We start from the raw sequence: 26199 nt of genomic DNA on the forward strand, positions 1-26199 counted from the left end.
TCTAATTTGCCAGAGGTCCTGGAGAACTTTTTTCACACACACTGTTACCAATTATGATGCCACTTTCATGTAGGTCTCTCAGCTTGGCTTTTGTCCAGGCCGTTAGGTGAAATTAGGCCCAGAAAATCGGATTATTACATCCCAAGGGAAACAACTGATAAGCAGCAGATGATTGTTCATCTCCTTGCTACTTGCTGGTGTTGAGGTGTTGCTAGTTGCAAAGCCAATTTGTTAACAATTAGTGCTCATTAGAATCATTTCCTGTTATCGATTCTAAACATGTGACAAAGCACTTTTAGGAAATTGGACCCCCAAAAGTAACTATACCTCAGTGATGAGCAATTAAAAATCTCAAGATGCAGTGCAATTCCTAACCAGAGTCATCAGTTTCCAAGTAATTATTTTTGCTTTGGAACCCACCTGCTATCCTGTCCAGTTCAGAGATGTGCTGGAACAGGGACATACTTCTTAATTAGCAGAGGTTGTGGATAAGTCAGTGTGGGAACAAAAGGAATTTTCTTTTATTATCTGCTTTAGCTGTTTGTAGTATAGCTTTAAGGGACAAAAACTGCCAGCTTGCAATACAACACATGTATTTGCAAGAGTGTGAAATTAAATGCATTACTTCTGTTATCTAAACATCTAAGCTTAGTTTTTAAGTCTCTTCACCTTTGATCACAATGAACTCTAAATATAGAATCATAAATGGAGTCATTGTGCATTACATTCAAGTTTAAATATTGCCAGTACCAGCTTTCTAAAATATTATATATGACTTTAATAAAACTAGCATAAATACTATAGGCATTTGAAATTTTTCTTAGAAAAGGCATTGTATTGATCCACTTTTTGAATACAGATCTACATGCGTTATATGCTAGAAATATATACTCAATAGATGGGCCTTCATTATCTAATTAAAATATTAATTATCTGTACAACTATCAACTGCTAATACTTGCCAAATATTCTTTAGAATTAAGAGAATATCCCTTATTTCCTCCTTTGTAAGTAATGGTCTTTACATATGAACTATTCAGTTATTTTTGTAGTATCGGAATAAAAACTCAATGATACCCCTCTGCCTTCTCTTCCTTTTCCATATCACCCACTAAATTTTCCTTTGCTTCTGTGTTTATTTTATAAATGTAAAGAATTATCCCTACTCATTTTCCCCTAGGTTTAATAATGCTAAAAATATTTCTTCTTGTTGTTGCAGAGCATGGAGATGTAAACTATGTATATTTCTGTTTCTGAATTTCTTATTCCCATATTAAAAGCTTATATCAATGGAGAAATTAAGTGTATATATTTTTTAATGCCCTATGTGGAACCCCTCTATCCTTAATAAACAGAGATGGTATTGACACAAATGAATTTTGTTTAACCACACTACATTTGCTTCTTAATTAGTGAATATTCATCTGTCATCAGCAGCAGCTATGACACCCCTCCCTGCTAACATGTTCTGTCATAAATAATCAATGAGGCACTATTAATATTCATGAGCTGGAATCTGTGTAGTCATGTGCACTGATGCAGAGACGGGGGAGTGTTGCCATGAACTGACTGGAAACTCTGTGTGTGTATCCGTGAGTACAAGATACTTAGGGAAAGCGAAGAAGAGCATGCTGCTACACACCACTCTGGCTTACGCTTCCAGCTAACAGCGGTTTGTCTGTGTTTCTGGACTGAAGTGACTGATGAAAAACAGTAGTCAAGTCTGGAGGGTGATTCCCTTTCAGTTCACTTGCCTTTCAGTTCTGGGGAAATTAGAAGATTTGCTCTCTCTCTCTGCTTCTTAGAATGGGCTGCAATTTGTGCACTTTTCAGAAAAGAGAGGAACACTACAAACTGCTGTATGAAGTTTCCCAGGTGAGTGCAGGGTCTGATACCAGCAACTAAGAGCCAGGTTTTGTGTTTTGTCTGTAAGATGGTAAATGAATTCTGGCTAGCTTTATTTTTTCTTTCAGTACATTTCAGAATTGAGGGCAGACTTGCTGGTTTGGGGCTTTTTATTTTGGTTTTGGGTGGCAGTTTTCAGCTTCCTTGCCACTCCCCCTTCAGATGACTTCCTGTGGGATTCTTTTTAACATTTTGTGTATCTACTGCCAAGATGTCAGTCACATAACAGGAGTAGCATTGAGATCCATGTCTGTAATATTTTGAGATACCTCTTTCATTTTGGAATACTGTTGACATTTGAAAATCAATTGTATCATTGTCTGCATAAATATTGGGGTTTAATAAGTCTATGATCTCTGTTATTTTCAATAGACAGGAGAAGTTTCCTGCCAAATCTTGTTAGCCAGAGGAAATTATTGGATGAATTGAGAATTTGTGCTTTGGTTTAAGTGGAAAACCTAGCAATTTTTTATTACATGGGGAAAAAAATATATGCTCTGTCCTGACTGAAAAAGAAGATAAAGAAATTCTCTTACCACTTGTTCTTGGCTCCTTTTTATAAGGTTTTTGTTTGTTTAGCACTAGAAATTAATTTTGAGAGCTTATGAAAACAACTGTAGGTGACCTAGAAAAAAGTGTATAAATTTAGATGTCTCTTTTATGTGTATCCGAGGGCTTTTCAGAATACAAATAAGAAAACTAGATCCTGAGCCCTTATCGTTTTAACAGAATTTTCTTAACTTACTGTTTTATTGGGGGAGGTTCCCCTGGGAGTGTATCCTCAAGTTCAAATTTCTTATCTAGCAAAATAAAGTTTATTTCTCCCTTCTTGCAGTTTGTCCCAAAGGTGACACAGTATTACATTTGTCTTTAGACAAGATTGCTGATGAAAGACGATGCTTGGGATATTGGTGGCCCATGGCACAGCAGTAGCCAAGTACCCACTAACTACTGGCTCCCTCAGATTTCCCCCTGACGTGATTCATTTCACAGTGGGCTAATTACAAAGTGGATTTGCTACACATGAAACAGCCTCCTCAGTTGCAATGTTAATGCACATTTTCATGGTAATGTGATCAGAGGCTCATTAGCCAGTTTCCAAAATGATCCTCTGCATTAATTAAATATAAAAATGACTGCTTTATCACCATAGAGAGGAAAAAGAAAATTAACATTGTTAATTACACCAGGGGCAATACCTTTTGCTTCATTTTTTAGTACAAACTTGCAAGGATAGGCTAAAATAATATTCATTTCCTAGATGAGCTCTCATCCACTTTGACTCATGAAAACAGTCTCTAGGTGGAACACTTTCCTTTAGTTTGGTTGTTAGAGTTTGAGTTCTAGTATTGTTTCTCTTTGGGTGGTGGAGGAGCAGAGGAGTGGATTCATCAATCTTTTTTTTTTTTTCTCTCTCTGAATTACTAAATTTATATAAAAGGATAATATGGAAAGAGTGGTAGGTGGCATCTTCCCTGATTATGCCTAGGTTAAGCTGTTTATATTCTACTAAGAAATCCAGCAGGATTACTGCAGCCAGAAAGGACCACTGTATTTGCTAAGAAGCAGGAGCCTTTGTTATAGATTTTTAAAATGCTTGTCTGTGAGTTTTGCCTTCAAGTGCTTCCTAAATCTTGAGAAAATAGATAAGCCATGCTCTTTATTGCCTCTACCTGTGCTCCTCCATATATTTATTTTATTTTCTCTACTCCTGAGTTGCAATACTTATGATCTTTAATAAAGGGGGTGAAAAATGAAGTATTAGCTTCCTTTAACTGGCTTTTATTAGATAAGCTAAAGCCCCAGCTTAAAGGTCTTGCATGTGTTTTCCAAGGGGAGCCCTCCTGCAATTTGTCCCCAGCTTTGCCTTCTATTTTATTGAGTTAATGGAATAGATAAGATATCAAAGGAAACCAGTGATAGGCTCATATAATACGTTGGAGCCCCGTGTGGTGCTACAAACTAGTTTCTATTTTTATTTGGAGGAAAGGCAGCTCAGAGCATACATGAAAGTGAACATGTTCTTAACCAGGTGTTCAGGAGGGCACATAGCTTCCCCCATAAGGGAGGATACTATTTACAAAAGTGACTTGCGATTGGAAGCCTATTTCTAGCTGTGTATTAAAATAAACTTGCTGGCACATACACTAACACCTGATTACCCGAATCATATTTATTTAAAGTATTGTAATTCTCAGATCATTTGCCTTTTTGTTTCTTTTGTTACTATTCCTTATGAGCTAAGGCAAAATAAAGTTTACCAGGAGATGTGAAAATTTAAGATTAGCATCGATTATGAAACATATGATCAACAGCAACAATGTTTATTTCTTTATAACAGAATAATTATGATATTGAACTTTTCCACATTTTCTTTCTAGATTTAGTGACCTGATAATACAGGACACATAGAATGCAGTTTCTGGTTTATAACTGCAGTAAACAAACCTAATGTGCTCGCTGAGGAGTCCAGTAAAACAATCAGAATGGTGCGCTTAGGTGTGAAATGAGGTCAAGTTTATATTTTGTTGATATTTTTGCTCCTCTGGAGGAGCTAAGACTTTCAATTGGCACAAGAGATGGAATGTCACCTCAAGAAAATTATTTTCAACTGGAGTTGGGCCAATCAGGCTCCAGTATGCACACAGATGCAAGAATCTGGGGTTTCGGTGGATCCAGTAACCTTCACACCATGCAGTTTTCATGCGTCTTTACACACCTATTAACTTTTGTTTGTGCCAGGGACACAGTTTTTATCTGCAGTGATTTATTTTATTCAAAGTAAGTTATTTATTAACCTCTTATGAATTAATAAATGGGTAGTGGGAACAATGTCCTTCTGTTGACACAAACTGAACTGCCTGTTTCTTATTAATTTGATTAAATACCCTTCTGGACCAAGAGAGCTACAATAGCTTGTTAGGTATTTCCGGCCTAATAACAGATTTATTTCTGAGGAAGATTATGTAATAATACTTAAATCTAATGACATTAAAGCTTTTTTTTCACACATAAATCCAATGTAACTTTTTGATTACGTGATGGCGATTATTGATGGGATATTCATTGGTGTTCAGTAATGTGTTAAAATTGGGAGCAAATATTTAGAAGACCATACTGTTAACAAAAAGCTGTTTATAGGATTTCATTTAAATCTTATATTGTGATATGCAAGATTCTGTTCTTATTCACTTCCCACATCAGGGTAAAGAAAGTAATTTGCCTTCAATCTCAGGAAAACCAGAAGTAGAATGGCACTATTTCTTAGGCAATGTCACTGCTGTGACTGCTGTTCTCTTCTAAGTGGATACTGTAGCACAACAGAGAGTTCATTTATTAATTTGAATAGTTTGGCACAGCTAAGAGGTCTCCCCACCACCTGCATCTGTGAATTAGTAACGGAAACTGAAACAGAACCTGCGTTGAAAGTAACAGTATTGAAAGCAGCTGACAGTGAGGACTTAGAATATTCTAGACACTATGCTAAGCACTTTTCCCTAAGCATCATCTTATTTAATCCTCACAATATACCAAGAAAGAGTTACAGGATCCCTTTCCATAGCTTTTAAATATGCTAAAGTCTCCTCTATTCTAGAACGTTTCTTGGATCTCATATAATCTCCTTTCTCTGGATGCTGTCCTAGATCTTTCAGATATTTATTTTATCTCATACTATGTAACCCCTACTCATAGTCTCTTAACTTTTTCCCCCAAACTTTATCCTTTTCCCACGTTCCTTAGTGCCAGTGAAGGTCTCACCCTCCCTTTTGCTTTCAACAAAACTCAAAACCACTGAATGAAAAGGGCCACTTCTGCCTTCTCCACCCACACAGTGGCTTCCCTGGCTCTTTTATTTGTGCACATTCCCAGCATCAATTCCTGCCTTCCCACAGTCACAACTCCTTTTATTAACTCTCTCTGATACCATGATAAGAACTTTCCCTCTTAGATTTTGTCATTGTGTCAGTCCACCCTGATGGCTGCTGCTGGAATAATTTTCTAGAAAATGTTTAATGGCTCCCAATTACTATAAAATGAAGTCAACATTTCTTATTCCAGTTTTCAAGGCCCTCTTGAGCTGCTTCTAAGTTTCTTTCCAATTGTCTCTCTTCCTATTCTTCCTCTAATGCAATTTGTAATTGCTCCAGACTCTGTTTTTTGCTATTCTCTTAAGGTCAGCCTCCCAATTTGGACCCTTGTAACTTAGTTCCATTTCTTCAGCCTCTGTGGAAGACACCTTATATTCACCTCTGCCACTATTTTCTTATATCACTGGTTATTTGAATGTCTGCTTGTGCAGAGAGATTTCTGCAATTACTGTTCTTTTTTAAAAAAATTAATCTCTCCCACCTTGGGACTCCTTTTCATGTTTGCCTGGCTGGTATTATAGTCAATTATGTCTGAGTGAATTATAAGCATCTGGAGGGCAGGCCAGGTGCTTGTTTGTTCTTTCACCTTCATTCTCACATCAGACACTCATTAGGACTCACCAAGATCCCCTGCTCATCTGCAGCCTCTTTAGAATTAAACTACTCCATCCACAGCTGCTGGCTAAGGACCATATCACTCTGCCTTCCTCTCCACTCTATACCTAACAGCTGATTAAACCAGGGACCAGCACCTTGTGCATAAAGTTGAGGGTTCAGTTAGGTTTTTTTCAGTCTCAGAAACTTATATTGGGAAGTAGGGCACTAGTAATGGGGCAAAGATAGAAAGGAATGTTGGTGGGGGAGTTTGGGGGTTTGTGTTCCACCGTATCGATGAGGATCTGACCTACCAAGAGAATCAGAGACATCTAAAAAATGAAGCAGGTGGGTCATGAGAAAGGCTAAATAAATAGCAGGTCCTCAGAATGGCTTTTTTCCCCCAGTTCCAATACCTTCCTATGATAAACTTCCATTTTATTTGCTAGAATGAGGTGTCTGTTCCTTAATATCAGAATAACAAGTGAAGACGCACCATAAAAATGGCTTGCTTTTGTCAACCACCCAGCAGATATCTTAAACTCTGGACATGTGGTTCAGTCCAAAAACTTTGGGTAAGCTCTGATTGCTTAATATGTGCCAAGCCCTGAACTTTGCCATGTCCTTGCTTTTGAGAAATGCAGTCTGGTAGCATAAGAGAGGCATAAGCAGAGAATGTTCAATTTAATGTGCTAAATATTGAATCAACAGAGATATTGACAGACAGCTATGGAAATGCAAAGGTGCTGCTCAGCATGATAGGGGCTTGGCGAGTGGGGGATAAGAAGGGAGAAGAAACTAAAATGATGAAAGCGTTTTTAAAAAGCCCATGCAGGTGGCAAACAAGCAGTAGATGTCAATGGATTGGGGATTGGAAACTATAAGCAATAGATGTTGCTAAATGCTAAAGTAGGAGGCAGACTCCCTGGATGTGGCCTGAGAGTGCTCAAGACAGACCCCAAAGAATTTCCCATGTTCCAATTTTCTGTTCATTTTTTTAGGAGAAAGATAACTATGATAAGAGTTCAATTGCGGGTTTGGTTATGGTGTGTGTTTGGGGACAATTAGGCTTGATTTGGGGATGGTGCACTACAGCAGGACTACGACAAGGGAAACCAACGAGGAGGCTGCTGAAAAGGCTAAGTTAGTGGTCAAAAGAATATAAAAGGAGAACAAAAGTGAGGCCTACTAGGAGGTAATTTCAATAGGTATCTGTCTCTTGAGACTGAGTTGATGTTACGAAGTTTACAGAGAGAAGAAATAAAAGAAGGGAAGTGTGTTCTGAAAAGGAAGAGGAGATTATTGATTTCATTTGCAGGACATCTAAGCAATGTCCAGGGACAGTGGAAGAGTGAATATTCAAAACTAAAACTTGGCATATATGTGTCTGTTGGATGAGATCACCCAGGCAGATGTGACAAGTAAGGGAGAACCAAAAAGTGAGGAGAGGTATAAGCATTGAGAAACAGGCCACTAAGAAGAAAGAAAAGGAAAAGACTGACATTATTACAGAGTGGGAAGGAAAATGAGCAGAAAGTTATGGAAGTCAAGAGGAGAGAGATTTAAAATCGGAGTGGCTAGTGTGGTCAATTGCATTAGAGTGTATAATAAGAACCAAGTGTCTTTGGATTTGAAAATATGCTATGTGCTATTCAGATGCCTCTTTAGAACAGACTTGCTCCAGCTGCTGGACGTGCTGTCAGCAAAAGCCTTTAACTGTCGGCTCCACTGTAACTGTCTTAGCTGCAGAAAGTCCCTCACCCGACATCATTCCCCTTCCTGGGAGGTCCATATCCAATGATGGATTGATGCAAGTATATACAGGTCTGGCCATCTTCTGCCCCAAACCTGACTTGGGACACTCTGAAAGGCAATTTGAGCTCAAGAGCTCCCTGTAGCTGGTATTGGGCCTCAGAGTTCAGTCCTCCTGCCCAATCCTGGTTCCTTCCTGTCCCTTCCACAAAGGGAATACTCCTTAGTAAACATCTTGCACACTGCATTATAATCACTATAATCTTAGCATTGGCTTACTGGAGAGCCTAACCTGGTGATGATCACAGAGCATTTCAGTAGAAAAATAATCCAAAAAGTGGTGAATTCAAAGAAGAAAATTGACAGCACTTTCAAGAACTTGAGATATGACAGATTATCAAAAATGAAGTTACGCTATCATTGGATTAAAGCTTTTCTTGGCCCTTTTTGTTAAATGCAAAATTATTTAAAATTGTGAATATGAAAAATGAAAGTTATCACTACCTTCCCTTTAAAAGTAAGATAAGTTGATTTTACATCTTGAGCTATGATGTTCAGAGTGATGATAATATAGTGATTAAAAAGTAGAAGATGTACATTTAGCTAGAATGTTCCTTTTCAAGACCTTTGAAGAAAATCTTAAATGTCAGAGTGGTTTTGATATGCAAAAGATCTTTTATAAAAATAAATATTTTAATGATTATAATTAATTTAGGCAGGTTTAATAAGTGAAGTGCCTTTCCTTTATAGAAAAATCAAAATGTCATAATTTTATTAAAAATATATAATTTCTTTATATTTTCACTGTTTTATTTCATTAATCTAGACCTAAGAGAAAGTCAGCCATTTCTAATTGCATATCTATTTAGATGGAATACTGTAGGAAGACATTTTCACTGTTTCCAAATTGCACACAAGGGAGGCATGTTACTAAAAACTTAGCTAGAAAATATGCTTAGATATTTGACTCTTCGACTCACCTGAATTTGTTAGTGAAGTAGGATAACCTCATTAGAAAATTATTTAATTTAAATTTTGGTTAAAAATATTTCCAGAACACATGATCTTATTTACATAATTATTTAACCTGCACATTTGTTATTCGTTTCCAATCCTGGTATTAACAAGTGAACTGCATATCTTTGGCAAACAGTGGTTTCTTTACAAGTGTTATTAAGTAATTAAGAATAAAGATTAATTGATAGTGCAGAATCCTCCCACAACAGTCAATCACTGTCCAGTATGTTAATTTTATATAAGTAGATTTTCATATATTGAATTTTCACAAGTCATTTAATAGGTATGCAATCAATCTGATTAAATGATTAAGAAAGACACAAGAATTAAATCACTAGGTAGTCCATTAAAAGAGGTCCCCAGCTTGTGGTTTTATGAAGATTCTATACTCTTGACATGTTTGTAATTCACGGGGAAAAAGTGAGCACATTGCCCAAAACAGGATCTGCCTCAATCATTCAATCTTTTCCAGACACTGTTTTCTCTCATTATCCATCCTAGGGCATGCACTTTGAGAATTTTAGGTATTATTCTTTAAAAATGTCTTCTTGTGACTCATGTGAATTTAGAGTAGCACTGAGTAGCAATCATGTCTTCAGACTTAAAATTATAGATAATTCAAATGCAGCTGTGTTTTCTATATCTAAATGCAACATTTCCAAAGTCATCAGTATAACCTGTCCCAGCTCCATCTTCCTTCCAGCTGTATTCATTTCTTCTTTCTTAATTCTATCACTTTCAATGTGGAATTCTAGCCTTAAAACGTTATTATGAATAGTTTATTGTCTCCCTCAACAAAAAGCTTAAAAGGTAGCAGCCCCATATTCTCCTGTATTTCGACATATAACATCTAATTGCTAATTTGTGCCATTATGTAGCAAGCTGTAAATCTTGCTTTATGGTTGTTTAGGTCCTGTGAAGCTCTGCTTTTTCCCCTCCCTTCTGTTTTATGTAGCTTTATAGAAACATTGTACGGCTTTATTTATTTATTTATTTATTTAGGAAACTTGCTCTCATCTCAGTGCAAATTAGATTTTTTTCCTGAACTAACCTCTCACTCCCAGGCCTCTTAAGGATCTGTTTCAGATATCTTTATTAACAACAAAAAGACTTTCCCAAGAGTATAGGAACAAAGAGAATTTCTAAACTACTTAGCACGGTTTAAAAAATAATAAATCTGCAGATGAAAGACCACTATTGTAATCAGTGACAGTTAATGTTTTCCTATAACTGAATCATGGTAGAATTTAGATTTTTTTTTTTAGGTAAAGCAAAGTTTGGGAAAGAGCATTTCTCACTGAATACCAAAAATAATTATTTTGCACATGCTTTGTGCTCAGGACTCTGCTAGATAGTAACACAGGACACAAAAGAAGCATAAGGAAAAAAAGAAGCCAATCTTCAAGGAGTGTATCATGAAGGAATTAGAAGAAAATGTGAAAAGGTATGACCTTAGTACAGTGGACATGGCAGAGAAAAGACAGTTCTCTATGAGCAAGGGGCATCTAAGAGGCTTCGTGGAACAGCCAGACGGTGGATATTATTCCGAATGGCCTAGTTTAGGAGTCAAGGGTCTTTTTTTTTTTTTTTCTTCAGCATAATCATTGCATACCATTTAGTCAAAGGTAATGTGTTTGATGTCCAGGATGTATTGTAAAAGCCAAGTTACAGAAAGATGACTTATAGGATATATTTTGGGGAAATGGGAACAGCCAGACTAAACTAGGATATGGGACGACTATAGTTATTGAGGTTCTTGATCTCCAAACAAAAGTGAATGGACTTAGTGGACACAAGATACCCTGAGGATGCAAAGAGTCTTAAGTTAATTTTAATCATAGAATATGTATAAATATTATTTGCTTGGTACTTTAGTTAAAAGAGCTCAGCCATTCTAACTGGACCTACAATAGGTAGATTTTGCCATTTGCTCAAGTATGCTCTTTGTTTCCTTGTTGAGTCATGTTTATAATGTTTGAAGTTGACTTTGTCTATGGAATTGTGAGCCTCAGTGTTAAGACAACATGTAAAGTAATAAAAATGTTTTACCAAGATGACACATGGGAGTGTTACTGTCTTTAGTGATTGCATACTAAATACCAAGTACAGCATGGGGAGAAACACTGTGCATAGAAGAAAAAATAGAGACTTGAATCAAGCAGTCTTCTCTCGGACTGTGAGTTACTTAACTTCATTGAGTCTCTGTTTAATTGATTAGTCTCAACCTGTAAGTGTTTTGTTGAGGATTAAATGAGATAATATGTTTAAAGGGTATAACACATTACAGGCATGATATAAATGGTCATTTTTATAGTTAGGATATCATTTCAGTCTAACAATGACCCTGTGAGATGTATAATACTGTCCCCATTTTACAGATGAGAAAACTGAAGCACAAAGTAGTCAAGTAACAAATTCATATTGTCAGCATGCAGGACACCTGGAGTTCAAACCAGGCTCTGCCGAATGTTAGAGTTCATGTTCATTTTATTGTAAATAACAAATGTCCCATTTCATATTTATCCACGGACCTTATCCATAAATATTGAAAATCTGACATATAGTAGGCACTCAATAAGTATTTCATAAAGAAAAAAAAATGGAAGAAAGAATAGAGGAGAGGAAGGGAAGAAAGAAGTAAGAGAATCAATAAAAGATGCTTTTAAAGTTGTTTTCCCTTGAAAGGGTGTATGGAAGATGCTCTTTTTGGCATAGGAAGAGAAGTCCTCACTACTACTTCTTTGCCCATCATTTTAGCACCTTCAGTGAAATTATCTCACCTATGAGAGCTCATCAGTATGGGAAAGTGACTTGTCACTCCCCACTTTTGAGGGCTTGAAAGTCTTTGCCCACTGTTCCATAAATCCATGTCTGCCATGAAAAGTTCCTCGCAATCTGTTTTGTTTCCTCATTCTCTCCTAACAGATAAAATGTTAACCAAAGAAAACTGCAACTTTTTATTTAAGACAATGTGATTTTTCCCATCTCTTTGTCTTTCAACACAAAGTCCCTTTTGCCTACAATGCCTTTCCCACCTCCCCTCACTCACCCCTATTCTGGTAAAAGCCCTAATACCTTATGACTCAATCCAAAGTTTGCCATATGTGGATTTTTCACTGAGTCCAGGACAGAGTTAGTTCACTCTTCTCAATGATTCTCTTCCATCATGCTTCAAAACTTGAAGTATAGTCAGATGCTCCTGTGTGTGTATTTAGTTCTGCTGCTCCTATGCAGTTCTACCATCCCATGCAGTGTCTGACCCAGAGCAGGTAATTAATACAAATTGAGTCAAAGAATAGGAGTGGAGACATAGTAAAAACTGCATTCACCAAGGAAACATTTTGTGATTGTCCCCAGTATTCATTGAGTTCTGTTTGAAAATAAAATCATTAAAGAAACTATGCTATGTTTTCTTGATTTTGAAGATGCCACCTATTTTTAAGACACATCTTAATTATAAGGTTCATCATCAAATTTAAGAACAGTTGGGGGAGTGGGATTGACAAACATATTTTAATATGCATATTGACTGCAAGCTATATCCCAATTTCAGAAATAATAAGATATTGGGAAGAACTTCCTCTTAGAATCGAGGAAACGGTCATTGCTTTTCTTCAAAAACAAAACATTATTGGCCCTTCCTTCACTCCAGCTGGGCTCCTCTTCCTGTCCCTCTTATCCCAGACCAAGCATTTCATTACCTCAGTTTATGAAGACCCAGCATATTAGGACCTTATCTTAAGATCTCCAGTCATGACAAAAAATAATAGAATTTTTATTATTCAACTGTCAAACTGACCAACACACTAAGTTGTTCTTTCTTTCTAGAATCCTCCCATTTTTCTTCATCTGAATAAGTTGTAGTACTCCTCAAAGTGTGGTTCAGGCATTGTTTTTTCCAGTAAATCTTCCTAGAGTCCTTGGACTTGACTAGGTCCTTTCTTTTCTCTTTCCAAGGTACCCAGTGCCTATCTCTGTCATAATATGTACCAAATGCTATTGCTTTCTCAGTTTACTTGCAGATTCACTGATCTCCGAATCTCTGGAGGTCAAAAACCCTGTCTTCAATCTCTGCATCCTCAGCCTCTAACTCAGTACCTCTACAGATGTTTCTCAAGTAAAGGTACATGACAAAATACTAAATGAATCCTGTCTCCAGAGTCAGATGATGAAGGTGACACAATGACATAATAAGATGGGATCCCTGCTCTCAAGGGGGTTACTATCCAGCAGACATGAGTAAAGGATGTGCATGCAAATAACTATGGTGCAAAGAGCAATATTAGTTCTGTGTGTGTGAGAGAGGAATAAAGTGTCATGAGATGTCATAGTGATGGTAATTGTCTGTAGCATAGTTGAAAATTAAAGTAAGGCATCTAAAATAGGACATATCTGTGTACAATTAAATGAATCAATTATTGACTTGGTAATTGTCATGTGTCTCCTTTTGCTGCCTTCTATGCTATAAAATTGAATTCACTGTTTTGTGTAAAAATAGTTTGATATATTTGTTTTTATTTTACATGGTTTTTATCCATCATTGAAATAGCCAGGTATGGCTAAATTGTCAAATTATTTATTGTATATACACTCCTCTTTAGTATAAAAAGAACATAAGATGATAATTATAAAATATACTGGAAATTGCCTAAATTTTATTTGATGATGATGCCTTTGGGTTTCATAATTATGATAGTATTAAAATGAGAATTTCTTCAACTGCAATTATCTAAATTAAAATCATATAAAACAAAGAGTAGCCTAAGAAAACCATGAGAATCTGGCCGGGTGCGGTGGCTCAAGCCTGTAATCCCAGCACTTTGGGAGGCCGAGACGGGTAGATCACGAGGTCAGGAGATCGAGACCATCCTGGCTGACACAGTGAAACCCCGTCTCTACTAAAAAAAAAAAATACAAAAAATTAGCCATACATGGTGGCAGGCGCCTGTAGTCCCAGCTACTCAGGAGGCTGAGGCAGGAGAATGACGTGAACCCGGGAGGCGGAGCTTGCAGTGAGCTGAGATCCGGCCACTGCACTCCAGCCTGGGTGACAGAGAGAGACTCCGTCTCAAAAAAAAGAAAAAAAAAAAAAAAAAAGAAAACTGTGAGAATCATTATTTAAACTTTAAGCTTTAAATAAAACCTAACCCAGTTTAATAATACACTAAACATATATTGTCTAATAATTCAAAACCATATTTCTTTTACTTGTATTATTTGTTATTGCTTTTACATCTAGGGTATTGTTTGAGCCATGAAAAATATATGAAAGTAAAGATAATCTCTCCTCCTATACCCAATATCCATTAAGCTTTTCAAGAAACTAACACAGTGCCCCACATACAACTTTAGATAGACAACTCAGACAGGGTAGAAGTTACTGCTTTTAAAAATTCATTTTAACTGAGATTAATTTTCCATTAAAAAAAAAATAGCTTTAAACTGTGACCAAAATGCTAACCATATTTGCCATGTGAGACTGGAATCTTATTCAGATACGGGGGAATCTGAAGAAGGAGGGAGGGAGGAAAGGTATCTTTACTGTCTTGCTTATGTTGGCCATTTTAAGAACTATATACAAAAGTAATCGTTCTACCTGAGGATAAATCCACTCAAACTTCAAGAATTCATTGAGACCAAGTGTGGTGGCTCATGCCTGTAATTCCAGAACTTTTGGGAGGCTGAGGCGGGGGATCACTTGAGGTCAGGAGTTTGAGTCCATCCTGGCCAACATAGTAAAACCATCTCTACTAAAAGTAAAATATAGAAGAAATTAGCCGAGCATGGTGGTTCATGCCTTTAGTTTCAGCTATGTGGGAGGCTAAGGCAGGAGGATTGCTTGAGGCTGGGAGATCTAGGCTGCAGTGAGCTATAATTGTGCCATGGCACTCCTGCCTGGATGACAGAGTAAGACCCTGTCTTAATACAAGCAAACAAATCTCCTATCCAAGGAGATAGTATTATATTGAATGGAAGACTGTTACAGTCTAAGTTTCTCTTTAATACAGTTAATAAAATTGAGAGAAAGTCAGACCATAACAGTCTTCCATTCAATATAATACTATTTCCTTGGATGTGCAATTTAGATTTTTAAAAATAACTTAGAAAATATCTCCTCCTGAATTGGCATAGACCAAATGACTTAATCTTTTTCATTTCTACCTTCTGAATAAAAAATGTCACCAATAAATACTAGTAACCTCAACAAAGGTGTAAATATTACCAATTTATTTATATGATGTGGATATTCATTGTTGGTTATTAACAGGTATTAAGTAGACTCTGTGACTGTACATTTTTGTTCAGATTTATGGGCTCCATTTGGATACTAACTATTACAAAAAGTTGGTGAAAGTAAGTTAAATATATGGATCTTTTATAGTGTCCCTCCAGTCTCTTGAAAGCAAAGTAAGTAGGTCTTAAATTTCAGGAAGAAGAAATTATGGTTTCATAACTGATCAATGACAAAAATAAAACAAACCAAAAATCAAACAAAAGAGTGACAAAAGCATTTAGAGCGAATGGTGCATATAACTAGCCTTCTTGCAGTTTCTAAGATCGTCTCATTGATGAAATGATCTTCTCTGATGGACTGCCATTTTCTGGCCGAGTAATGGACACCTTGTCTGTGCTGAGGAACATGATCACCAGGTCCCCTCTGGCATCCTGGAGCACAACCAGTAACAATATTATCAACGTGCTAATGACTGCTCTGGGGTGCTTTCCTCTTCTTTCTCACACCAAAGATCCCTCATTCTTATCTTCTACTATGACCAGAAAATCATTTTAAACCTGGCTTCTCACTTTGAAGTTTGCTTGGGCAGCTTTGAAATATTTGATGCTTTCTGGCCAGTATTATCTGTGTTTCATAGATCACAGAAAATTCTGAAAGAGGGAAAAGCACTTATTAATTTGAGATGTAGAATCTTTTGTTGGTATGTTTCATATGGGGTTGGTTTCATTTCTTTAATATCCTGTAATAAGTTATTGCTTTTAGAAGGTGAATAAGAGACAAAAAAAGTGGCTAACAGGACCTCAGGGAACTATCTATGGCTAACGCCTGTAATCCCAGCACTTTGGGAGGCCAAGGTGGGCATATCATGAGGTCAGGAGATTGAGACCATTCTGGCTAACACAGTGAAACCCTGTCTCTACTAACAACAACAACAACAAAATTAGCCTGGCACGGTGGCGAGTGCCCGTAGTCCCAGCTACATGGGAAGCTGAGTCAGGAGAATGGCGTGAACCTGGGAGGGAGAGCTTGCAGTGAGCCGAGATCGCACCACTGCACTCCAGCCTGGGAGACAGACCGAGACTCCGTCCGTCTAAAAAAATAAAGAAAAAAGAAAGAAAGAAAAATTACAGTCGTCAAAGATGGGAAGCAAGGAGTGGTCATATGATGCCTAATATCACCTTCAGTGCTCCAAATAAGAAGCCATCATGCCTAGCAAATGGTACCCCCGCTCCTGACTATGTTGCTACATTTTAATTAGTTACTGGGTTACTTAGGTATATAGAGACCCACAGAGTCAAACTCTTTACTTAAACTATTAAATGCAATACATTTAAATTTTTTAAATTTAAAATTTTAAATAAGCTAAATAGAAAACACCTCGTCTGTGTAAGTCCAAATGAAGTAATAATATGTAACTAATTGTGAACCTGAATGTCCATGGTTGTTAATATTTCATTTAGTCCAGCATTTCAGTTATCTTAATTTGCTGCAAAGGAAAAGTGTTTTAATTATGTATACTGTCTTAGGTTAAGTGGCCCCAGAAACAGGCTCTGAGACAGAGATTTGCATGTGAGAATCCTGGAGAGTTGTCTCAGGAACAACACCTGGGAGGGAATGAAGGTAGTAGGGCTGGGCAGAGGAAAATACAGAACTATGATGCACTCTTAACAGAGACCCCTGCTGTTCTGATGGCAGAGAGAGCTCTGAAGCTGGAATGGCCCCTCAGAGCTGTCCGGAGCCAGGCAAAAGAGCCATGCCGTTATTCCTGGAGAAGTGAGCACAGCTTTGAATAAGGCAACTCCCTTTGACTGAATTCAGTTTCCAGAGTAGGAAGAAGCTGCAGCAGCCCATGCCCACCGCCCCTGGGGGAGTGAGTCCCTTGATCCTGAAAATGGGATCTCAGTCTTCAGCGTCCACTGTGTACACCAATTCATCTTGTAATATGTGGACATAATTTCTAAGCCATAATAAAATTTTCCTTCCCAAGTAATTTTAATCACTTACGAGACAAGGTCAGACTCCTTAAGGTTGCATTGTGCTTCTCCTCTTTATCCACTTTGCTGCTTGTTTAAATCATTTCTGCAATTAAGAGTGTGTCATTGGAGCATATTTTGAGAATGTGACTTTGAAAGTGTGACCTGCGGACATGTGATAAATTGTGTCTGGAGATTGATTTTGCTGAGTGCTAATACCAAATCATGTAGCAACATAGTGTCACCTACTAAATATTGCCCAGACCATATTGTTGAAGTCTGCGCTGCCACGGTCACCTCATCAGGATGTTTTCTGTCCTGTGACTAGTGGCTTCAAATGTACTCATCCATCTTCTTGTCCCATTACATTTGGTGTGACTGATGTTCTGTACCCATTAAAATTGATGGGAAAGAACAAAGAGAAGAAAAATGTGCCCTTCGATTGATTATTTCTCTGAAAGCGTAAATGAAAATTCTCCAGTACCAACAAGAGATTTAGAGTGGGGGTTTTCCCTCCATTTATTAAGTGCTTTAATTAGCAGGTTTACTAAACAGAGTTTCCTGTTTATAAGGGTGCGTTATTCAGCCCACTTTAAAATTTAATCTCCTTCTGAAATGTTTGATCTTTGTAAGATGAATTGAAGAGCTGTAACATTGTTTATAGTCAGGGGTTGTTTTGGTGAATTCTCAGTACCAGAACCAATTAAATCAGATGCCTTCGTGTCAGGTTTTTTTCCTTCTGATGAGCTATCACAATGGCTCATTTTACGCTCTATGATAGCCAATAATTAAATTGACCATTATTGTAAGCTGAAGCCAAAACCAAAGTGATTTTGGAAGGCTCAATCTTCCTAGATTTTTCTTGGATCTATTGAATGTTGTCTTTGTGTTCAACAAATTGCAGAACAGCAAGATATCTCCGCAATATTCATAAAACATTTGTTTAATTACATTATTGAATGTGTGAGAGGGAAAATAAAGTCTGCCCACTGGCAGCTATCAAGCTTTGGTCTCAACACCTCTCCAGAGGTTCCTCCGTTTGAGTTAGAGGAAACAGTGTTGACTTGTTTCTTAGGAGACATGATAGAATCACATTTTTAAAAGATGTATTTTTTTCTTTTCTTACAAAATTCAAAATGAAATAAATGTGGCCAAATGATAATAAAAAAAATATATGAGACTAGTTACTTTGGTCTGAACTCCCTTGGGGGAGATTGAATACCCAGGGATCTGTGGGGTAATTTGAGTGGTGCAGATAGCATGGTCCCTTGAGGGAGACAGGAAAGTAAGAAACATTCTTCCGGTGTGACCCTGGTCACAAGGATGGCAGGAGCTATTCTAGGACTTTGACCATAGGACTATATCTGTGAACAGCTGTCAAGTTGGCTGTGGCCAAGCTGGTCCACATTTTCAGCAATATTAATGATCATGTGCTATATGAATACTTGACCAACTGTGGGACAAATGGAACTAGGAGACTAGAGTCAGATCTTTTCCCTTATGTAAAAAATGGCCTGAACCAGCACTCTCCAATAGAAATATCTGTGATAATGGAAATATTCTATGTCTGTTCTATCATGTACGATAGCCACTAGCCACATAGACTGTTGAACAGTAGAAATATGGCTGGTGTAATTGAGGAATTGAACTTCTACATTTGGCCATTTTAGCTAATTTGAATTTCAGTCACCACATGTGGCTAGACTATTGTATTGGACAGTGTAGGGTCTAGAAATTGTTAACGAATCATATGCAGTGCTATAGAAATGATGTCTTAAAACCTTGAAGTCTACAGTTCAATATATATTCTATCCTAGCATTTAAAAATTCTCTCTATGGATTTTTTAGGGGGATGAATTTTGTTTAAATGTGTAGTGCTTTTTTAAGAACTGAAATGAAAATATAATTACAAAAGCAAGTATAAAATATGAATCCCATGGAATAGCCTACAAAGAGGAGGCTTAGAAACTAGAATACTAAAGTAGCTCCCTTAGATAGCAGCATTTAGTAAATAATCTTGACACTAAAATATTGTGAAAAAGATAATCTTATCATTTTACATTTACACATCTTGACAGCCTGAAATCTAGGTCATTGTATTAGCAGTGGGAATAAAGAATGAATTAATTTAATTCAAATACAAAGAGTTGCACTTCCAGAACTCAAAAAAATTATCATCAACTGGGGCGTTCTGAGAAAATCAGTTCCCCTTTCAACTATCACAGCAAACATAAATAATAAAATAACAATATTAATAACAGTTTAATTGGTGTAGCATCTTGTACTGAACCTTCTTTCAAACTCTTCCCCAATCTTAGGATTCTGTTCCATAAATCTTGTTCATTAATCTGAGAAGTTAATGAGAAGTTCATTAACCTTATGAAATGCTGCTTCTTCAAACCCCTTACTGCATTTTGGCTCCAATAATACATCCTGTTATGTCAGTATTTCATAAATATTCAGTACTCACCATAAGATGTGTGTACTTCAGTCTCACCATTCAAAACTAAACCCGTCTTAGTTAAACAGAAATTTGTTCTTTCCCAGTAGGGATATTACAGGCCATTCTCTCACTATAAATCCTAATTAGGGAACCACTGTCTACATTGTCTACTTATGTGTGTCCCTCACCCTGTCCCCTCAACCACCACATATCCAAGTTGCCAAATTCTAATGTTCTTCCTCTTCAACATTTCTTTCATCTATATTTCTTTCAGTGTTATCTCTCCTTTCCTGTACCGCCAACCTTCTGGATTTATTATGCCCACATTTTCTCTCAACTTCTGATCTGTCTCTTTGCTTCCAGTCTCTAAGCTTCAAGCCATCGTCCACCCTGCTGCCAGTACATTGTTCTTCTAGCTTCTTTGACAGATTCCCCAGTGGTTGCGGAACAAAGTCCAGTTACACCAGTTATACCTCGCTCAGAGAACACTGCATCCTGATAGCCTTCCACAGACACCTCAGTTGGAACCAATTTCCCTCCTGCTTAAATTACTTGAATATATTTCTCCCCGGGATAACTCAAAATGTATAAAGGAATGAATGGTTTTTTATTCTTTTAGAGATTGTAAACATTTTTCACTTCCCTACCTCATGTTTAAGTTCTCCAGAAATCCAGTGACCTAAATAGGGCAGGCAAGATGTTTTCCCATTTTGTAAAGGAGAAAACCAGCAGAATTAGGCAAGGGAATAACCCAAGAAGACACAGCCACGAAGTACCTGGCTGGTCCTTTCTATATTAATAAAACTAGTGTTTCAATAAAAATGATATCCCCAGTGTCTAGAATAGTGCTTGGCATAAAACAAGTGTTAGGGAATAAATGTTGATTTAATGAATGAGTGAATGAATGAATGAAGACATAGTGCAGAGGGCTTTATAAATATCATGACTGGTGTTTGAACTGGCTTAACCACATAATGAGTGGTCACTGGGTCACGCAAGCAGGCTAAACGGTGTGGTCACACGCAGGTGCAGATAAATCTGAGGGAAAGAACAAGGAAGTTAATACAGAAATGAGGAAATTCTGCAATTGGGTGTGACAATGGAACCGAAGGTTAAAATAGGACACTGAGAGAAATTTTAAAGAAAGGGCTTAGAATTATTACTTCTTGACACTAACTGAATGGAAGGGCCAATGGAGAAGACAGAACCAAACATCATGCCTAAGTTTGTAGCCGTGGTGTGTGGGCAAAAGGTGATGTCCATACCAGGAAGAGAGGACTGTTTCCTTTGAATACAGATGGGCCTTTATCTGTGCTAAATCCTTTAGCATCTAATTATACTATAGATTTTCTCATACTCCTTACTGGATCTCTGACTAATTATTCACACATGAAAATATTGTATTTCTCAATCTTTTAATTCTGTATTGTTCCCAGGGCACCAAGCCCACTTCTCAGCAAACAGTAGACCTTCCAAGAAGTGTGGAAATTGATTAACTTTAATATGATAAACACTATGCTATTGAAGTATATCGTATCTTTTATGAAAGTTTAACTTAGGTACAATTTGTATAAACAAAAATATTATTTTTCAGAAAAACAGCTGTTCTCATAAGTACTAGCTGCATTTTTCTGAAATGCATTTTGCTATCAAGTGCTTTGTAAAGTGGGATAGGAATGCAATGAACAATTCGAACTAAATTTTTCACAGAGGAAAAGTTGCTGGAATTTTAAAGACAATTTTCTTTTCGATTTTCTAGCAAATACTGAAATAAGCATTTAAATTTTTTCAAGCTTCACAACAAACTTTACAGCCACGAAGCAATGAGTTATCTCTTTCTCTTCCTTTTTTTAGCTATAGTAGAATAAAATGAGGGATTATTGTGTCCATTTGAGTCATGTGGTTATATCTACATTTTCTAGGGGACCAAGATATTTTCCATCAATGCTTACTTTCCTTGTACCAATGTCAGAAACATGGCATTTGTTTTTAAATAAAGTAATTTAATTTATAAGCTTAAAATGTAGCTATTAGAAGTAATTGAAAGCATTAGTAACTTTTTGGTGATAGGATTAGTAAATTAACCCAGGGGTTGGTAGTGACCATCCAATTAAATTCAACAAATATTTACTGAGTGTGAATGATTCTAGGTGCAAGGCATTGCAGTAGCAAAGTGGGGTTCCAGAGGTGTGTAAGACAGGAACTTTACCCTCTAGGGGCTTTATGTCTTTCAGGTAAATCATTATATAGTGAGACAAAATACAACTGATGAGAAGAGCGAGGAAAAGGGAGGGGGAATCGGACTAAGGGGACCACCAGAAAACTTCATGAAGAACATGCAATTCAAACTATTCCTTAACTGATGAGGGTGCAGCATTCTGGCTGTAAAGATGTTAAAAGCAGAGAGTCCGAATCTGGGAAATCTAGGTGTTAGTCTGAGGAGAGTGACTTTTTTTTTTTTTCTTTCTTTTTTTGAGACAGAGTTTCGCTCTTGTCGCCCAGGCTGGAGTGCAATGGCGTGATCTCGGCTCACTGCAATCTCCACCTCCCAGGTTCAAGTGATTCTCCTGTCTCAGCCTCCTGAGTAGCTCGGATTATAGGCATGTACCACCATGCCCAGCTAATTTTGTATTTTTGGTGGAGACAGGGTTTCACCATGTTGGCCAGGCTGGTCTTGAACTCCTGACCTCAGGTGATCCGCCCGCCTTGACCTGCCAAAGTGCTGGGATTATAGGCATAAGCCACCACGCCCAGCCGAGAGTGACTTTTATATGCAGTTAGAAACCTTCAAATGCTTTCAGAAAAAAAAAAAAAAAAAAAAAAAAAAAATGGCAAGATCAGATCTATGCTCAGCTATAAGGGAGGGTTACTATTAGCAAGGTAGGGCAGGAAATTTTCACACTGGTTTTTAGGAGTATAGCCACTTTTTTGCCAGATTAAATAAGAAGCTTTGCCTGGCTAAATCCTGGGAGGTGAGAAGGATGGACTGAGCACTGGGTACCCCACAGTGGCCCTGGAGGCTCCTATAGGTGGGACTGATAAGGGTGATAGGTAAGAGAGACTAGAGGTCAATAGAAAATCTCAATCTCTGTAGGGGCAGAGAGCTGGCTTGGAAGACACGGCTGTGAAGGAAAGCCAGGCCAGAGCAGCACAGTTTGGTGACTAATTTCCATGAAGGAGTTAGGGAGAGAAAGAAGTTACAGAAGTTTCTGATGTTTCAGATTGCTGCAACTGGGAAGAGGACATTGGCACTGAGACAGGAAAGAAGGGCAGATCTTTTAGAGTAGATGAGGAATTAGGTTTGGGATCAGAGTTCAAAGGATTTGTAGAATAGTAGAAGAATGGGTGCCAAAATTCAGACAAATACCATAGATTTGTTAATCTGACCTTTTATACCAACATTTCAAAACAACTTAAGGAAGTGCTAGAAGAGAGTTTTGAGACCTGGCATGTGATCCAAGCTGATGTAACAAATTTTAAAATGTGTTTTCGTGTGGAAGTTAAAAATGTGCAGCTTAAAGAGTAGTTGAAACTCCATATGCCTCTTTTGGCCAACCCAGTAATGCAGCTTGCAGAAATATAAATGAACATTCAGAAATTGGAAGAATGCGTTTGTCTAAAATCTGGGCCGTATGTAAGCCTTCTTACCCACTGCAACCTTTCAATTAGCCATTACCAGACTTAGCCATAGCAGCATTTGCTGGTGCTTGATTCTTCATCCTGTCGGTAGCTGAATTAGATTCCATGGCTAAATAAATGCAATGTTTTTAATAGCCTTTATAAACAGACTTATATACCCCAAGATTCTGTTATTTCAAGAAGCTGTTATGAACAACAGGCTCTAAATTGTGAATGCTTATTAGACACTATAAATCATTTTGCCTTGCAATAAACATCAATTAAATGTAGTTCACATGTCACAATGCATGGAACAGATTGATTTTTGAAGACAGCATAGCCCTGCACCATGTACATTCAGGGGTATAGGGAAAAAATACCCATTAAATTAACATTAGTTTAAAAAAAAATGAAAACTTCTCGAACAATTACAGCTTTACTGTTTTGACTGAAGGAGGAAAAATGACCTTTGTTTCAGGAGCTGTGACTTGAACAATGCTATTCTGCATGAAATTGAGAAATTGCCAATGTTCCCAACCTGATAGATAGTGTGTGTGGGATCTTAGTTCTGCTTCATTAAGCTCTTGTGAATGAGTGGTAAATTTTCCCTATTTATACATTTTCTGTCAGGGGATCATAAACATAGCCTGCCTACCACATGTTTTTACTGTTACCTTTTTATTTATATATTGGTTGCACCTTTAACAAGAGTTTACTCCTGTATTGAATAAATATCCTAGTTAGGAAGGTTTTAGGAATAGGCAAAATTATACACTTGCTACTTTTTATAATATTGCACATTAAATGTAGAGTGATTAAAATGTCTAATTTTTCAATGAATGAAAATAAGCTTATATTTAATTTGTTCAAACTTTGTAGTGCATAATTTTTAACATGCTGGAAATGAGGCTTAATAGAGAAGCATTTCCTGAACGAAACTTTATTTTCGTGTTCGACTTGAATAAACTGCGTCTGCAAAGAAAGAAATTGTTTCCAGATGAATTCACTTGGAGTTTATTTTGAGAAAATCTTAAGAGCAGATTCCTATACCAATCTTCTTAGAGCCTTCTTAAAGGCAGGAGGATGGAGGAACAACTAGCTTAGTCTCCTTCCTTGTGTCAATGTATTTTTGAAATATTCAAATGTGTCTTAGAAGTTGTGAAATATTTTGCAAACAATATGTTACTAATAATTGTATAAAAGTACTCAGTGTTCACAAACCATATATATGTAGATGTAAATATAGGAGGAGGAGGAGAGAGGTCCTCTAATCCCCAGTGTTACTCAATTCCGCTATACTTTCTTGAGTGGGAAAGAAAAGGGTAGAGTTATGTCTTACTGTAAAATGCATGTATAACTCTAGATGAATAAGCTCATGGGGGATGTGTCTGTCATGAGTAGAACACTTTCATGTTGCTAGTCTAAGGGACAGCAAAGTGGATAGCAAAAGTTCATTGGAGTTTCAAATTGTTCCATCTGATCCCTGCATATACATGGGGTCTTTTCTACTGCTGTGGCTGTCTTCAGACACAGCTTTAGCTTTTTCTCTGCATTGAGTGATGTTCCCTAGAGTTTCCCTGTATAAAAAGTGGGGCAGTTTCCCAGGGTCTTGGCCTTTAGAGAGACCTGAGTCATTTGATGAGTACTGCAGGGAGTCCACGTGATTCTACCAACAACACAAATGACAAGCACAAAAGCAACAGCATAAAACAACCATTGTGCTGCATGAGTATTACTTTCCTTTTTCTTTTCTTTTTTTAAACTTTTATTTTAAATTTCAGATGTACAAGTACAGGTTTGTTACTTAGGTTAGACATATATCATGGGGGTTTGTTGTACAGATTATTTCATCACTCAGGTATTAAGCCTACTACCCATTAATTAATTTTCCTGATCCTCTCCAGCCTCGAATTTTCCACCCTGGGACCAGAAGGCCCCAGGGCGTGTTGTTCTCCTCTATGTGTCCATGTATTCTCATCATTACATGTGGTATTTGGTTTTCTATCCCTGTGTTAGTTTGCTAAGGATAATAGCCTCCAGTGTTGCCTTCCTAGAGAGAGTAAGAGACAAGGCTCCCAACAACCACACCTCCACGTGTTATTCCCTAGGGATAGCTTACTCCTCCAGTGTGTCTTTGATATTCATATATAGTAACCAGATTTACCCAAATACAAATATTAAAATTTTGGGATTAAGATTGATACGATTCTTCCCTTATTTCTTTATGTTTAGAAATCCCATATCACCTTTAGATCCAACTGAAATGGCATCTACTTTATGATGTCCTCTCAGAGCCCTAAATAGAATAAATGGATTCACCTCCAAAAATCCATAATACTGTCTGAACCTCTCTTATTGAACTTTCAGCAGATGCTTTGTATTTTAATTGAGTGCATGCCTGTCTTTCTCCTCTAGAACAAGACCCACTTCTCATATTTGCTTCACTCTCTCACCCAACCCCGCATGCCCCTAGAATAATGCTTGCACATAGCAGTTGTTCAGGAAAATATGACTCATGTTCACATTTATAATTAACCTCACATTGTGCTCCCAAGGGTTAGACTTTGCTAATAGCTCTGATTACATTTGGTCTGATATGACTATGCGGTACCTATCCCTTCTGCCAACCGGTAGTTCAGCTTGCTTTCTAAACTTGATTTTCAGATCTTTTCAGGATTAAACACAAGAAAATTAACTTACATTTTAAAGGGTCCTTGAGGAAAATACCCACTTCATATACAATTTTTGTATTTCATAGAGTTACTTAATATAGTGCTTTTACAAAATAGATAT

At 37.2% G+C, this 26199-nt stretch overlaps 1 protein-coding gene across 3 annotated transcripts in view; it reads left to right on the forward strand.

The window, feature by feature from the left end:
- PDZRN4 (PDZ domain containing ring finger 4) overlaps positions 1–26199 on the forward strand; it is a 412077-nt gene that overhangs the window by 270257 nt on the left and 115621 nt on the right. Inside the window, exon 1 of one of the 3 annotated variants that reach the window (XM_008002898.3) lies at positions 1484–1875. The exons of the other annotated variants lie outside the window; for them this stretch is intronic. Coding sequence (XP_008001089.1) covers positions 1807–1875 — 69 coding nt within the window. The 5' untranslated portion in view covers positions 1484–1806. Of the gene's footprint in view, positions 1–1483; positions 1876–26199 lie in introns of those variants that run through there. 3 annotated transcript variants of the gene reach the window in all.

This window comes from Chlorocebus sabaeus, chromosome 11, assembly GCF_047675955.1.
Source record: "Chlorocebus sabaeus isolate Y175 chromosome 11, mChlSab1.0.hap1, whole genome shotgun sequence".
Classification (NCBI taxonomy): domain Eukaryota; kingdom Metazoa; phylum Chordata; class Mammalia; order Primates; family Cercopithecidae; genus Chlorocebus; species Chlorocebus sabaeus.